The 15,004-nt window shown below is 42.2% G+C and overlaps 1 protein-coding gene and 1 pseudogene across 1 annotated transcript in view; both read right to left on the bottom strand.

The window, feature by feature from the left end:
• FZD6 (frizzled class receptor 6) overlaps positions 1-6,781 on the bottom strand; it is a 43,826-nt gene extending 37,045 nt beyond the window's left edge. The window contains exons 1-2 of the mRNA XM_040494166.1: positions 6,650-6,781; positions 5,310-5,615 (exon numbers count right to left, since the gene is read on the bottom strand). Coding sequence (XP_040350100.1) covers positions 5,310-5,486 — 177 coding nt within the window. The 5' untranslated portion in view covers positions 5,487-5,615; positions 6,650-6,781. The remainder of the gene's footprint in view (positions 1-5,309; positions 5,616-6,649) is intronic.
• Positions 6,782-13,890: 7,109 nt separating this feature from the next.
• LOC121043195 (60S ribosomal protein L17-like) lies at positions 13,891-14,684 on the bottom strand (annotated as a pseudogene).
• Between the last annotated feature and the right edge of the window lie 320 nt (positions 14,685-15,004).

Genomic DNA, 15,004 nt, shown 5'->3' with positions numbered 1-15,004 from the left:
TCTCACCGCTGCGTCGGTGCAGGTAGGGGATTGAGCTCGAGCTAGCTCGAATAAAGGCTCTTTGCTTTTGCATCGGACTCGGCTCCCTAGTGGTCTTTGGGGATCACGAATTCTGGGCATAACATTAGATCTAATCCTGATTCCGCAGACTTGGAAACAGTCATAACACTTTCTACTACTGCAACACAACATCACAAAGGAAGTTAAGCTTGGTTAAGCTTGCGACTTCTACATTTAAAACACAATAGCAGCCACTATACACACACCTGACTTGCAACACTTTTCAATATCTATTTCATTTTGAATGACTCAACAACTCACTTTCAGAATCGTCACAGCTATTTTCAGAAAGTCTTCCCTGAAAACAAAAGTTAGTCACACTAACCATTTTCTTTCCTTGTGTGTGGGGATAGAAGAGTAGAGAATAAAGAGGAAACGAAGGGGTCCACTAGACTCTAAAAGCAGGAAAGTGAAAATGTTTAAAAACCACTGCCCAACAGAAATAGTTTTTTTTTTTTCCTTAGAAGTCTGTTTATACAGGTTTTCTTCATCCCTTTATTTTTAATTGAATAGAGACATTTTAGGAGTGCATATTAACAGGTGGAAAGGAAAGAGGTTTTTTTGGCTCACTTCCCTTTAGACCTTTCAAAAGTGGAACGACCACATGCTGTTCCAAACACAATACATGACTTTGCTTTTGCTTAGAGCTCAATGAAGGCAATTCAAAAAGAAAAATACAATATTCCTGTTTCCATTTTCCCTAGATCAGTCTCAGCTCTTTCTGGATGAAATCAGTCTCTCAAGGGACATCAACCTCACAATTTGGGAAACAATGCTCTAGATATGAAACAAAAAGGAACACAATGGAAAATCAGCAGCCATTTGTTTTTCTACTTGGGAGAGTTAGGCTGTACAACATCCTTTTCATTACCAAGCCAAGTTACTATTCAGAATTGTAAATTAACTCTTTGCAATACAAATGACTTCAGCTTCAGATAACAAAATAAGGAAAAAAAACTTAAGTCCCTTATTTCAAGCAATCTCTGAAACAAAACCAAAGAACCAGAATATCCCAGTCAGTGGTCTGTGATAAATTTGGCCTAAGAAAAATTTATGCGGAAAGTAAATTACATATAGCTCAGGTAACATATTAACAAGAATGCATAATAATGTTTACTTAGTACATGCTCTGTGTTTATAATCCTTAAGAACACTTTCAAATACCTTAAACCAGGTTCAGCAAACTACAGGCTGTGGGCCAAAACCAGTCCACTGCCTGTTTTTGTAAATAGTTTCACTGAAGCACATCCAGATTCATTTGTTTACATATTGTTTATGGCTGCTTTTTTTTTTCCTGCAATTGCAGAGTTGAATAGCTGTGAGAGAGTCTGTATGGCTTGCAAAGCCAAAAATATTTATTATTTTACAAGTTTGCACTCCTTGCTCTAAACCAATGGGTCTCAAATTTTAACATGCATAAGAAACACAGTTTCCTGGGCTCCCTCTTCACAGATCATGGTTCACTGGGTGAGATGGGGTCCATGAACTGCATTTCTAACAAGCTCACAAGCTGCTGGTCTATGAAGTGAACTTTGAGAACCACTGCTCTAAACCCATCTCATATAATCACAGATGAGTACTGATAGCAGATACTACGAATTCTATAAAACAGGACAGCCCTCAAACAAAATGAAAACTAAGAGAAGATAGATCATTTGACATAAGGAATTCTTGGCGGCTAAGAAGACACAACTGGTTGCCATAATCAGCTGATAATTCTTCAGCCCCTCATCCTAACATTAATTCATATGGAACACAGGAAATTCAACAGGGACCAGCAATAATCGAAGACAGTTGTGTTGGAGGTATAAAACCCAATCTGTTCTTTAAAGAAGCTGTAAAATGCCTTTTTTTTAGTAAAAGCTGAGCTATATGCAGTTATAATTTAGTATTTGACTGAATTGTAATACAGTGTTTTTGTTTTGTTTACAGTACAATGTTTGAAAAAAATCTGTTACATATGATTTATAATACAGTGGGCCAATCAAAAGATGAATTCTTGCACTCCATACAAATAAATATAAATGGTTAAAAATAAAATTCTTTAAATAAATGCTAAGAAACATGTGTCATGCTAAAAAATGGGAAATATTAGAGGAAACAGAGGATGTCAACTGATACATTTTATCAGAACTAGGCTCAGTAGAACCAAAGTGGGTGATATTAAACCACCTAAAAATATCAGAATTTCTTTCACCTGGACACTGCAGACGACAGAGGTGGAAGGTAAAAATTTGTAGGTAAAATTCTCTTTGTTGATTTTTTACAGCAGGAAACACCACCTTTTTACTTACTCAGCTTTTACCGTGTATCTATCATGCTCTGAGGCACTGTACTAGGCATTAGGGGAAAAAAATGAATAAATACCATCCCTACTCTCAACACTTGCAATCTAGTGAGAACCACACATATAACTATAATACAGCGTAGTTAAGTATTTAAGAACCATTGTATATTAAGTACTATCAGAGTGTAGAAAGTAAGCAGATTACATATGCTTGGGAGAAGGATGAAAGAAGGCTTCACTGAGCACAGAGTTACTGCTTTAACTGAGACCTGCAGAAACTGAGCAGGTGAAGGATAGGTAGAGAGCCTGGGAAGCAACCAATACAATGTGTGCAAAGGTAGAGAAGTGAGAGGGAGTAATGTGGATGTGAGTTCTACCAACAGGTCAGTTTGGCTGATGGAGATCATGTAGTATGAGAAGGGACAAGACAGGAAGCTGGACAGGAGAGCAGGGTCACATATGAAGAGCCTTGCATACTACGCTAGAGTCAGGTCTTTATTCTTCCAGCTTTAAGGAAATGGTGAAGAATTTTAACCCCAAAGTGGACTATGGATATACGTTTTATTTTATGTTTAAGTTTATTTATTTATTTTGAGAGACAGAGAGTGAGCAGGTCAGAGGCAGAGAGAGAAGGAGACAGAAAGAATCCCAAACAGGCTCCACACTGTCAGCACAGAGCCCCAGGCAAGGCTCAAACTCACAAACTGTGAGATCACGACCGGAGCCAAAGTCCAACGTTCAACCTGACTCAGCCACCTGGATATGTGTTTTATAATAAAATCACTTTGACGACACTAGGGGGGAGAGACTGGTGAAAACTGAGACTTTGTATTCATGGCACAGATAGGAAGGAGAAAGGGAGGTAGGTCTGGTCTGAATAGCAGTTTAAGAAAAACACCAAAATTCCCAGTTTAATTTTTATAGAAATTAAGTTTGCAAAGCAGCAGCAAAGACTAATATTAATACATGACATTCTGAATGTTAGGGCATATTGTCTTTTTTTTATCCAATAAGGTCAAAGGCTAAAAAAACATCTAAAGATGACATTACGGCTCAGAGCCTGGAGACTGCTTCCAATTCTGGGTTTCCCTCTCTCTCTGCCCCTCCCCCACTCATGCTCGCTCGCGCTCTCTCTCTCTCTCTCTTTCTGTCAAAAATAAATAAACATTAAAGATGACATTACAGGAGCCGCTGGGTGGCTCCGTCTGTTGAGCATCCAACTTCAGCTCAGGTTATGATCTCAGAGTTGGTGGGTTCGAGCCCCACGTTGGGCTCTGTGCTGACAGCTCCGAGCCTGGAGACTGCTTCAGATTCTGTGTCTCCCTCTCTCTCTGCCCTTCCCCTGCTCACACTCTGTCAATCTCTCAAAATGAAATAAACATTAAAAAAAAAAAAGATGACATTATGGTCCATGTTGACAGAGAAGACTGTCAGATTATAGGCTTAGACTTTGGACAAATCCTAACTTCTCTGAGCTTCAGTTTCTTCAACCTATATGATGCAGGGTTCAGGGGTTCTTAACCATAATTGGTTTCTTTTGTAATGTTACTCATTTTATTTATATATATATCTTAATTTTTTGTGGGGGCACCTGGGTGCCTTAGTCAGTTGAGCGGCCAACGACTTTGGCTCAGGTCATGATCTTGTGGTTCCTGAGCTGGAGCCCAGCATTGGGCTCTGAGCTAACAGCTCAGAGCCTGGAGCCTGACTGGGATTCTGTGTCTGTCTGTCTGTCTGTCTCTCTCTCTCTCTGCCCCTACCCCGCTTATGCTCTCTCTCAAAAATAAATAAATATTTTAAAAATATTTAAGAACTTGGTAAGGCATGAGCTATAAAACATATCAGAGAAAACATGAATTATATAATTACTCTTTGAAGGTACTCCTACTACAAACTTTAATCAGATTGAACTATCAAAATGGTTCTGATTAATCAATGAAACGATCACTGCATCATTTGTTCAGTGTTCAAAAGGATATTCTGCGTTGGTTTGAAAAAACCACTGAAAGATTACCATAAGGTAATTTGTAAATCCTTTTAAAGTACATCTACTTAGCTTTAAAAGCTCTGTTATTTTAGATCTGAATCTACAATGAGGTAGTCGAAACCCTATTCAACGAAACAACAATGGAAGACTTGAATGTGCAAAAACAAAACTAATCGATTTTATAGTGTCTATATTAAAACTGTAAGGGTTTCATTTCTTAGCAACACTCTAAGGGATGTTCTTTCAGGAGACTTATCAACCTAACAGATCTGTATGGGAGGGCAGGTTCCTGTCTCTACAGGTAACTCTCTTCCCACACTTCCCTAGCAATCTGCATATCTCTAAACCAGGGGCAGGTAACTAAGGCACCTAAGGCAATCTTAAGTGTCACTTGCCTCTCCCCAGATTTGTGGTTTCTTTTAACTGGTATCTTACAAAGAATACTTAAGTGTTCTGCTGGGGGGGGGGGGGGAAAAGGTCACTTTTCAGCAAAACACTATCTACAGCCCCCAAATCTTCCAGCAACTGATTTACCACAGAAAAATTGTGCCAAGTGAACATTAACAACTACTTACGACAAGGTATGTATGTAGTTCAGGCACTTTTAGTCCAGGCAATATAGATTATATGTTCAATTAATTAGGAAAAACTCAGAATTCACATTTCTAGAGGAACTACCATAAGTGACTCAGGAAAGCAAAATATTTGCCAGGTGCAAGGTACTTCAAAATCATAACTACATTTCATGTAAAAGAAACCCTATCTTAAGCAAATCCACTATCAAAGGCCACAAATCTACACAAAATTTAAGTTAGCAGGAGGAATTAATTTTCAAAAGGATGCATTCAAAATATGACTTGTGCACAATTTGAAGAAATCCCTTACGGTGTTTAAAAAAAAAAAAGTCAACATTTATAGTTTATTCCAGAGCAGAGCGTAAACTATTTCTCTATAAATATATGAAGAAATACTCACCTCCATTTTCACAGCAGCTGTACTCTGGTCATAATGACCCATTAAATTAGGGAAAAATGTCATGTTGTAGGCCATTTTCATACATCTGGGAACAGTAATTGGTTCACAGGTGAAAAGACTGTGTCCTCGTATGAAGGGTAGAAAAATACACGTCCACAAAAATGGAAACATTTCCATTTTCTTCAAATTCCTGGTTTTACCACATGGCTCGGATTAATCTTTCTTTTCATTCTCTGATTTCCATCCGAAAACAAAATGTTCAAATTCCTCTTTCGTTATTTTACCATTTTGAAGGAAGTTCTTTTCCTGAAAATGAGTTCTGGGTCAATTACTGTAAAAACAACCGAGGGAGTGTATCTGCAACATTTGTCATAAACTCAAATAGGGACGTTAAAGTGCAGAGTTAAGATTTTGACCCTGGATAACTAACACTGGAAAAATGACGGGAAATTCGGTCCTTTGGAGACACCTTCCACCTGCTTTGGCACAGAATATGTAATTTGTTGAGCAAGTCTCATCTCTAGGGAACTGATGATAGAACATTTACGCTGTCTAGAACACCCGGTAAAGGGGGGGGGGGGGGCAGAGGATGAGTGAGATGGAGGGAAAAAAAAGTCATGCTGGGGTTGGGAATAAGTTAAACGTATTAATAAAATCGTGAAATCTAAGGCCCCTGTTGGATATCTTACTCCGCACAGGAAAATTCTGTCCCAGGGTAATTTCTTAAGATCTGATGAATTCTTAAACTTCTTTAAGGACTCCAAAGAGCCAGTTTTTGTGGCGGTCTCTGGGGGAATATGCTTTTCTGTTTTTCAAAAGGCCAACGAGGGGGAGACGTCTAGGATTCCTCCCGGAGGAGCGAAATTCGTTCTCCCGGGCAGGGGCGAGCGAAAGGGAAAAGGAGCCAAGCCGGACCGGGAGGGCCACGGAGTGTCTCTGGGCCCTGAATCGCGAATAACCGCACGCCCGGCCCAACACCCCCGTCCGCCCCCTCCCCGGGTGCCCAGGCTTCCAGCGCCGGGCAGACTAACTCGCCCCACACCCCTGCACCTGCCCCAGGCCTAGAGCCGGGCAGCAGCGTCCCGGCCCCGCTCGGTAGCGCGGGGACCCGGCGGCGCCCTTCAGGAACTGGCCCCAACTCGTGCGGAAACTCTGGCCCGAGCGGCCTGTCCCGCCGCCGCCTGCCCCGCACCTGTGGCTCCCAGCCCGCCGCGCGCGCCCCCGAGGCCCGCCTCGCTCTCCCCGGGACCCACTCGGCCCCGGCTCCCCGGCCGGCCCGAGGAGCCTCAGCTCGGCCGGCGGTCGGAGGCAGCCCTCCCTCCAGTCCTCGTCCAGCCTACCGTCCGCGCACCGCGACCTGAGACGGCTCCGGGAAGCGTCCGGAACTCCAGCTGCCTCCGGAGCGGCACCGGGAGCGAGAGCTGAGCGATCCCGCGAGACTGCGCGGTCAGGTCGGGCGGGCAGGTCTGGGCTCGCGGTGGTGGCGGCGGCGGCGGCGGCGGCTGCTGCGGCGAGCCTGGCCCTCCGCCCGACCCCGCCTGCCCTGCGGGCCCGGGAGGCGCCCCAGTGACCGGTGTCGGGCTGCGGGTCCCGCTGTGCGGCCGGCAAGTCCCCTCCACCTTGCCCCCTGTTCCAGTACCCGCAGCACACGACTATTCCTCGGGTCCAGAGGGGTTCAGCCTAGAAGGGTTTTTTGAAGCTCTTGGTGATCCCCTAAATAAAGCTTCCTTTACGAGAACCCACTGCATTAAGAGTTTCAGGACACAAGATTTCTCAAAGGGGGCTGATGTGCTCTGTAAAAGGCGAAAGATGTATACGATCTGAAGAGAAACCAGAGTATACTGATGTGCTCTGTAAGGTCAATTGTCCAAGGGACCTTAGCTGGAAAGTGGGTAACTTCCTGGATAACTGTCCTTTAAAAAAAAAAAAAAATTATTCATTCTGAGGTACAGGTGGCAATGGGATTTCAGCCTTGGCAGGTGCCACAGTTTTACTGACGCAAAACCGTAATAGAAAGTTGAACCACTTTAAAAGTCAACCTAGGGGCACCTGGGTGGCTCAGTCGGTTGAGCGGCCGACTTCTGCTCAGGTCATGATCTCACGGTCTGTGAGTTCAAGCCCCGCGTCGGGCTCTGTGCTGACAGCTCAGAGCCTGGAGCCTGTTTCAGATTCTGTGTCTCCCTCTCTCTCTGCCCCTCCCCTGTTCATGCTCTGTCTCTCTCTGTCTCAAAAATATATAAATGTTAAAAATTAAAAAAAAAAAGTCAGCCTAGTTTTTAGTACCAACTATGCCACACTCTCATGTGCTTCACCTCTTCATCTCTCCCTTCTTCCGAAGACCTAACAAGCTGGGTTTTTGGTTGTGTTTGTTTGTTTGTTTGTTTGTTTTTACCATCTCCATAGTTGTGTCTTTTCTAGAGTGGCATGTAGTTGGAATTGTACAATACGTAGCCTTTTCAAATTGGCCTCTTTCACTTAGTAAGATTCTTCAACTCTTCTCACGGCTTGATAGCTCATTTCTTACTAGTGCTGAGTAAATTTGCCATTGTCTGGACGTACCACGATTCACCTACTGGAAGGAGGTCTTGGTGGATTCCAAGTTTTGGCAATTGTGAACAAAGATGCTATGAACCCCAGTTGTATTCAGGTTTTTGTGTCAATGTTAAGTTTTTAACTCTTGTGGGAAAATACCAAGGAGCCCAACTGCTGAATCATAAGGTAAGCGTATGTTGAGTTTTATAAGAAACTGTCAAACTGTCTTCCAGAGTGTCTATTCCATCTTGCAACACCCCTAGCGAAGTTTGACAGTTCCTGTTGCTCCATATCCTCCACAGCATTTGGTGTTGTCAGTGTTCCAGATCTTGGCCATTCTAATAGGATCAGAGTGGTATCTCATTGTTGTCTTGATCTGCACTTCCCTGATGACATATGATGTGAACATCTTTTCATGCACTTGTTTGTCATCTATCTTCTTTGATGAGGTTTCTGTTCAGGTCTTTGTCCTGTTTTTTTTTTTTAACTGAGTTGTCTGTTTTCTTATGGTTGGCTTTTAAGAGTCCTTTGTATATTTTGGATAACAATCCTTCATCAGATACATCTTCTGCAAATATTTTCTCCCAGTCTGTGGCTTATCTTCTAATTCTGTAGACACCGCCTTTTACAGAGCAGAAGGTTTTGATTTTAATGAAGTCCAGCTTATCAATTATTTCTTTCATGGATCATGCCTTTGGTGTACAGAAAAAGTCATCACCAAACCCAAGGGCTTCCAGATCTTCTCCTATGTTATCTTCTAGGAGCTTTATAGCTTTGTGTTTTACGTTTAGGTCTATATCCATTTGGCGTTAATTTTTGTGAAGATTTTGTGTAAGATTTGTGACCAGATTCATTGTTTCCCAGGTGGATGTCCAGTTGCCCCCGCACTGTTCATTGAAAAGGTGATCTTTGACTCTTAAAAACTGAGAACAAACCGGGGTTGATGGGGGGTGGGAGGGAGGGGAGGGTGGGTGATGGGTATTGAGGAGGGCACCTTTTGGGATGAGCACTGGGTGTTGTATGGAAACCAATCTGACCATAAACTTCATATACTGAAAAAAAAAAAAGAAGAAAGAAAAGGTGATCTTTGCGGGCACCTGGGTGGCTCAGCTGGTTAAGCATCCAACTTTTGGCTTTGGTTCAGGTCATGATCTCACAGTTCATAAGATTGAGCCCTGCATTAGGCTTCACACTGACAGCTTGGAGCCTGCTTGTGATTGTCTCTCCCCATCTCTCTCTGCCCCTCCCCTGCTCATGCTCTCTTTCTCTGTCTCTCAAAATAAATAAATAAAACATAAAAAAATAAAAGATGATCTTTGCTCCAGGTGTTGTCTTTGCTCCTTTGTCAAAAATGAGTTGCTATTTCTGGACTCTCTATTTCTGTTCATAACAAACAAAGCTGGACCAGGAGGGTAACAGAATGTCTAGAGGAGAAAGGCTGTGGGCCCTGAATCACAAATAACTGTACCCTCCAACACACACACACATACACACACACACACACACACACACACTCTCCATCCAGGCTTCCAGCACTGGGCAGGGTAACTCACCCCACACCCCAGCACCTGTCCTTGTGTTGAGCATGTCTATTGGTACCATTCTTCCAACAGCATTTGCTCACTTCATGTCTCTGTGTCATATTTCGGTAATTCTTGAACTCTTTCAAAGTTTTTCATTATTATTATAATATTTGTTACAGTGAAATGTGATCAGTGATTATGATTCACTGAAAGTTCAGACCATGGTTAGCATTTTTTAGCAGTATTTTTTAATCAGGGTATGTACATTGTTTCCTCAGACCATGCTATTGCACACTTACTAGACTACAGCATAGTATAAACGTGACTTTTATATGCACGAGGAAGCCAAAAAAATTGATTTGACTTGCATTAGTTCAACGTATGCCTAATTGCAGTGGTCTGAAACCAAACCCATAATATCTCTGAGGTATGCTGGCATCTGCTTACATTACCAATCTGGTTTTGCATGCTATCTACTTATTCCTTTAGAGCCCTTAGCATATTAATCACACTTATTTTAAATTCCTAGTCTGACAATTCCATCATTTCTGTATATCTGAGTCTGGTACTGGGGCTTGCTGTTTCTTCGGACTAAGGTTTTTTTTTGCATTATAGTATGCCCTGTAACTTTTTGTGGAAAGCCAGACATGATGTACTAGAAAAAAGGAACTGCAGTAAATAAGGCTTTAGTGATGTGCTATAAGGTAGAGGTGAAGTGGGGGAGCATTGTATAGACCTATGATCACGTCTCAGTCTTTTAGGGGACCTGTGAAATTTACAATTGCTTATCAGATTATATATACTCCCCTCAGGTGGGACAACATTGCCAGAGTGGGCTGAGTATGGGTGGGTGTTTTTCTTCCCCCAGGTCAGTTAGGCTCTGATAAAATCCCAATAAGTTAGGTGTTGGCAAAATAATTTCTCAAGAGGTTAGATCCTATTAAGATGAACAGGATGTTCAGGCAAATTTCAATATGGTTTCTTTCCTCCTTCCCCTGCCAGACACGAGGGGATTTTTCTCCCATAGTCATTGTCAGAACCTGGTAGAGCTTCAGGAAGTGAAACTGACAAGTGTGGGGTCCCCCAAAGACTGGGCCCCAGTGGCGCGTTTAACTCTCAGACTTGTCCACACTCAGTCTCCAGCAATTCATCAATTATAGTTCAGGTTTTCCTATCCCCTACCCGTTACCCTGGAAAGGTACAAAAACCCTGGGAGGTTTTTGCTCACGGGTTTCTACTCTGGCAAGTTATTATTCTCTGTATCTGCCTGTCTTCTAATTTGGGGAGCAGCTGTTTGCTTTATGTCCTCAATTCTCGGACAGATCTAAGAAGAGTTGTTGATTTTCAGTTTATTCAGCTTTTTATTTGTTAGGATGGAGTGATGGTTTCTAAGTTATTTACATGCCAGACCAGAAACTCCCAATTCTTCATTTTCTGAAATAAGTATTGCTTTAAGAATTTGATCACTATTTCAGTTGCTACTGCTTTAGCAGAACAAAATTTCTCTGAAGTAAAATTAAGTTCAAAAGTTCCAAGAGCTATGTGCCTGGGTGGCTCAGTCGGTTAAGCATCTGACTTCAACTTAGGTCATGATCTTGTGGTTCATGGGTTCGAGTCCCATGTCAGGCTCTCAGAGCCTGGAGCCTGCTTCGGATTCTGTGTTTCCCTCTTTCTCTCTGCCCCTCTCCTGCTTGTGCCCTGTCTCTCTCTCTCTCTGTCTCTCAAAAATAAATAAATGTTGGGGCGCCTGGGTGGCGCAGTCGGTTAAGCGTCCGACTTCAGCCAGGTCACGATCTCGCAGTCCGTGAGTTCGAGCCCCGCGTCAGGCTCTGGGCTGATGGCTCAGAGCCTGGAGCCTGTTTCCGATTCTGTGTCTCCCTCTCGCTCTGCCCCTCCCCCGTTCATGCTCTGTCTCTCTCTGTCCCAAAAATAAATAAAAAACGTTGAAAAAAAAAATTAAAAAAAAATAAAAATAAATAAATGTTAAAAAGTTCCAAGAGCTACACTAACTCAAGAAAGTTATGTAATTCAGCATTATTGTTAACAAAACTCTGATTGTAAATACAATACAATACAATAAAATCTTGATTATAATAACAAAATTAAGTGATTCCACTAAGATGAAAAGAAGAAAATAAATTTTATGGAGTAAATATATCATTTGTAAACTGTGTTAAGTTTTTATTTTATTGCTTATCTAAACATCTTCGGCCCATCACCAGGCTAAGCAGAGGCACACAGTTAAATTTCTTCATTCTGGTAATTTGCCTATACTCATTAAAATATAGCTGTATGCATTAAAAAAATTATTTTATGATAAAGATAGGGGGCAGAATATATTTTATTTAACAGTTTATTAGCTTGATTTATGGCTTTTAAGTATGTAGATATATAATAGGGTGTCCTCCTTGGTGCTTTTGCCTGGAGCAGGCCAGGTAATGTGGGTAGACCTGCTCGTGACCTTTGACCTGATGCCCTGGTCTTAGGAGCTGAGGGAGCAAACAGCAGGAGGAGGACCCCAGCTGGAGGAGTCTGGGTGAGCAGAGGCAGACAGAGAAGGCAACAAAGGGAAAGAGGAACTTGGGCTCCAAAGGCTCCTTCCCTCCAGAAGTTGCCTCCTAAAGTCTTGTTTGCCCAACCCTGGAAAGCTCTGCCCACGGCTGCAATCCCTCCAAGTGACATGTGTGAATCTGACGGCTTACCGACTTCATTTAGGGGGGGTCTACGAACACCAAGTAGAGGAGAGCCTTTATTTAAAAACTTTCGCTTGGTGCGCACGGCGCTCCCTGCTCCAACAGCTAATGGCCGCAGTGTTGGCAGCATCGCCATTAACCTTCTGCGGTGGTTGTATCCATTATGGTTGGCCAGAAATAATACACCTTCTAATTACCACCTCCAGTATTACCGGGAAATAAAACTTTCAGCAGTAACATGATGCTGCAGGAAAGAGCCGCATATTCGAATGACAGTTTGATGTATAAGATTGTGTCTTTGGAGCTCTGGCATTGTCATTTACAAATAAAAAGAGTCATAATGCTCAAGCAAAACAGCTTCACCTCCACTAATGCTTTGGGTTACACTCTGAGCCTGTGAGTTTACCGTTTGGTTGACTTCGGTGGCTTCCATCCGGTCATCTTTAATATTTAATATCTTACTTTTTTTCTAGCAAAGCAGTCGTATTAAGTCAAATATTAGAAATGCTTACTTTCCTCTAAAGCTTTTAGCATATAGGAAAGGGCCTCTGCCTCAAACTTAGTGATACAGATAATAACTAAATTCATTTCCTTTGATACGCAAAAACAACTTCACACCCAATTGCGCATCACGGGCCGCTAATGACTATATGTATTTGTTTAATTGCCTTAAAAACCAATGGGATAAGTGTGTGGTACAGGGTGACAGATGAGGGAAGATACAGAATTAAATTTTAGAGAAAGGGGAATTAGAGAAATATTACTATTTTTGCAGTTCAATAGAAAACTTCCATCGAGGAAGTGGGCTTTGAGGAACAACCTGACTGTAAAATTATGAAGAGATTTTGCGTTCCAAACACGGCACGTGGCTGGGGAGACAGTGGCAACAGGATCATTTAATACAATAGATGTGTGTTTTCGTTTGAAGGCAGAGGCAGAGATGTGCCATGAAGCCAACGAAGCTTAAGCTTTTAGGGACCTTTCTAAAGCTCTCGCTCTGTACTTGAAACCTTATGCTCTTTTTGAAAAAAAGAGTCCCTAAAATTGTGCAAGCTTCAAGAACCTCACAATCAGACTTTATTCCTCCTGAAAGGAAGACAATACTACAATGGAGACCAGGGAAATGGAATGACTCAGGTAGAGTTTGAGGCAGTTACTAACAATTACGAGACTTGATTTCCACTAAGAAAGGGGGGGATGGTGAAAGGGGACGCTGCTGACTTATGTTCTTACCGATAATACATTTGTAGAACTAGTTAATTTTGGTTTGCATAACTTTAACAAAACTTAATACATGTATGTTGCATGCGTGTAGGTGTGTATTTAAGGGAAAATCGAACTCTGGGCAGTATGTGTGCAGGCAAGGTCCTTCTTGCAGACATCTTTAAGCCAAAGTAAGCCCTTCCACTCTTTGTCCCTCCACCCTTCTCCCACCTGGAGGCTCTTCCGGCCAAATACAGAGGGGAAATGGGAGTAGGGAGTTCCTGGGAAGAGGAAATGCTTCTCCCACATTGCTTGGCCTGGTCCTTTACCTTCTCCATCAATGATGAGGAATTTCTTTCATCAGGGAGTTTTCTTCATTATCTTCTCCCCTGTGCTGGATTTTTTTCTCCCTGTGCTGTATCTACAAAGCAGAATCTACATTGAAGATGGATTCAACCTCCAAATGAAGCTGCTAATGGACAACTAAAGCCACAATTATAACATCGTACACCCCAAACTCATATAATGTTATATACCACTTTTACCTCAAAACAAACAAATTTGGGTCATTTTTGGTCTTTTTGTAAATATAATTTTTTTGACCTTTATTCGCATTTACGTTATGCAGAATTTACTCCCGGACCAGAAGTTTTTGTTTCTTTTTCTTCTTCTTTTGTTGTCTTTTCCTTCTGTGCAACCTCCTCTTCTGGTTTAGGAATAATCTGTTCTTGTTCATTAAGGATCATCTCAGTGTGGCAGGGAGAGCTCGTGTGTGGGTTAATCTGACCATAAGCCCTGTAAGTTGTTGTTGAAGTTTATTTATTTATTTTGAGAGAGAGACAGCACAAGTTGGGGGGGAGGCAGAGAGGGAGGGAGACAGAGCATCTCAAGCAGGATCTGCGCTGTCAGCGCAGAGCCCGACTTGAGGCTCGAACCCACAAAACCGTGAGATCATGACCTGAGCTGAAACCAAGAGGCGGAGACACCTAACTGACTGAGCCACGCAGGCGCCCGAGCCGTGGAAGTTCTATGCTGTATCTTGGGGGCTTTGTTCACCTGAATGTGCTTGATGACAGGAGAATCTACATCTAAACCCTTAAGTTCAGTATTACTCTGTGTATTTTTAAGCATGTGCAGTAAAAATTCAGCACTCTTTTTGGGCCACCGACCTTGTGTCCAGCCCTACTCTTTGGCCTGCGCACACCTACCAACTCTAACATTGTAGCAACAGAAAGGCACACATGGCTTCTGCAACGTGACATCTTTCAGACACTTGTTCGCTTTTCAGATATGCAGACGCTTGGTGGCCTGGGCAGTTTCACGTGTGTTCTTAAAGTGAACACAACGATTTGAACCTCTTGATTTGCGTGATTTTGTCGGGTTTTCTGGATCAAGTGAATAGCGAACCATTTTCAGAGATCACCTCAGGCTGCTTAGGGGAAGAGGAAGAGGCTGTAAACATAATTTTGGATGGTCACTTACATTTTAATTTCAAGACATATATTTTACTTAAATGGCTCTACTTTTGCTCAAATTGAATGGATTATAACCTTAAGGATACTATTTTATTAAAAAGAGCGGATGATTTACACAGGAACTTCATGAATACAACATTTTCATTTTAGTAAAAACTCCAGGTAAAATAAATCTTGCATTTTAATTTGATTAGCAAATCCCTTATACCCTAAATGACGCCATATGGGCGGTTGAACAACCAGAGACACCTGCGATTATAAAAGCACAG

This window comes from Herpailurus yagouaroundi, unplaced genomic scaffold (assembly GCF_014898765.1).
Source record: "Herpailurus yagouaroundi ecotype Mexico unplaced genomic scaffold, PumYag 186, whole genome shotgun sequence".
NCBI lineage: Eukaryota > Metazoa > Chordata > Mammalia > Carnivora > Felidae > Herpailurus > Herpailurus yagouaroundi.
This window is presented reverse-complemented; position numbering and strand designations above follow the sequence as displayed.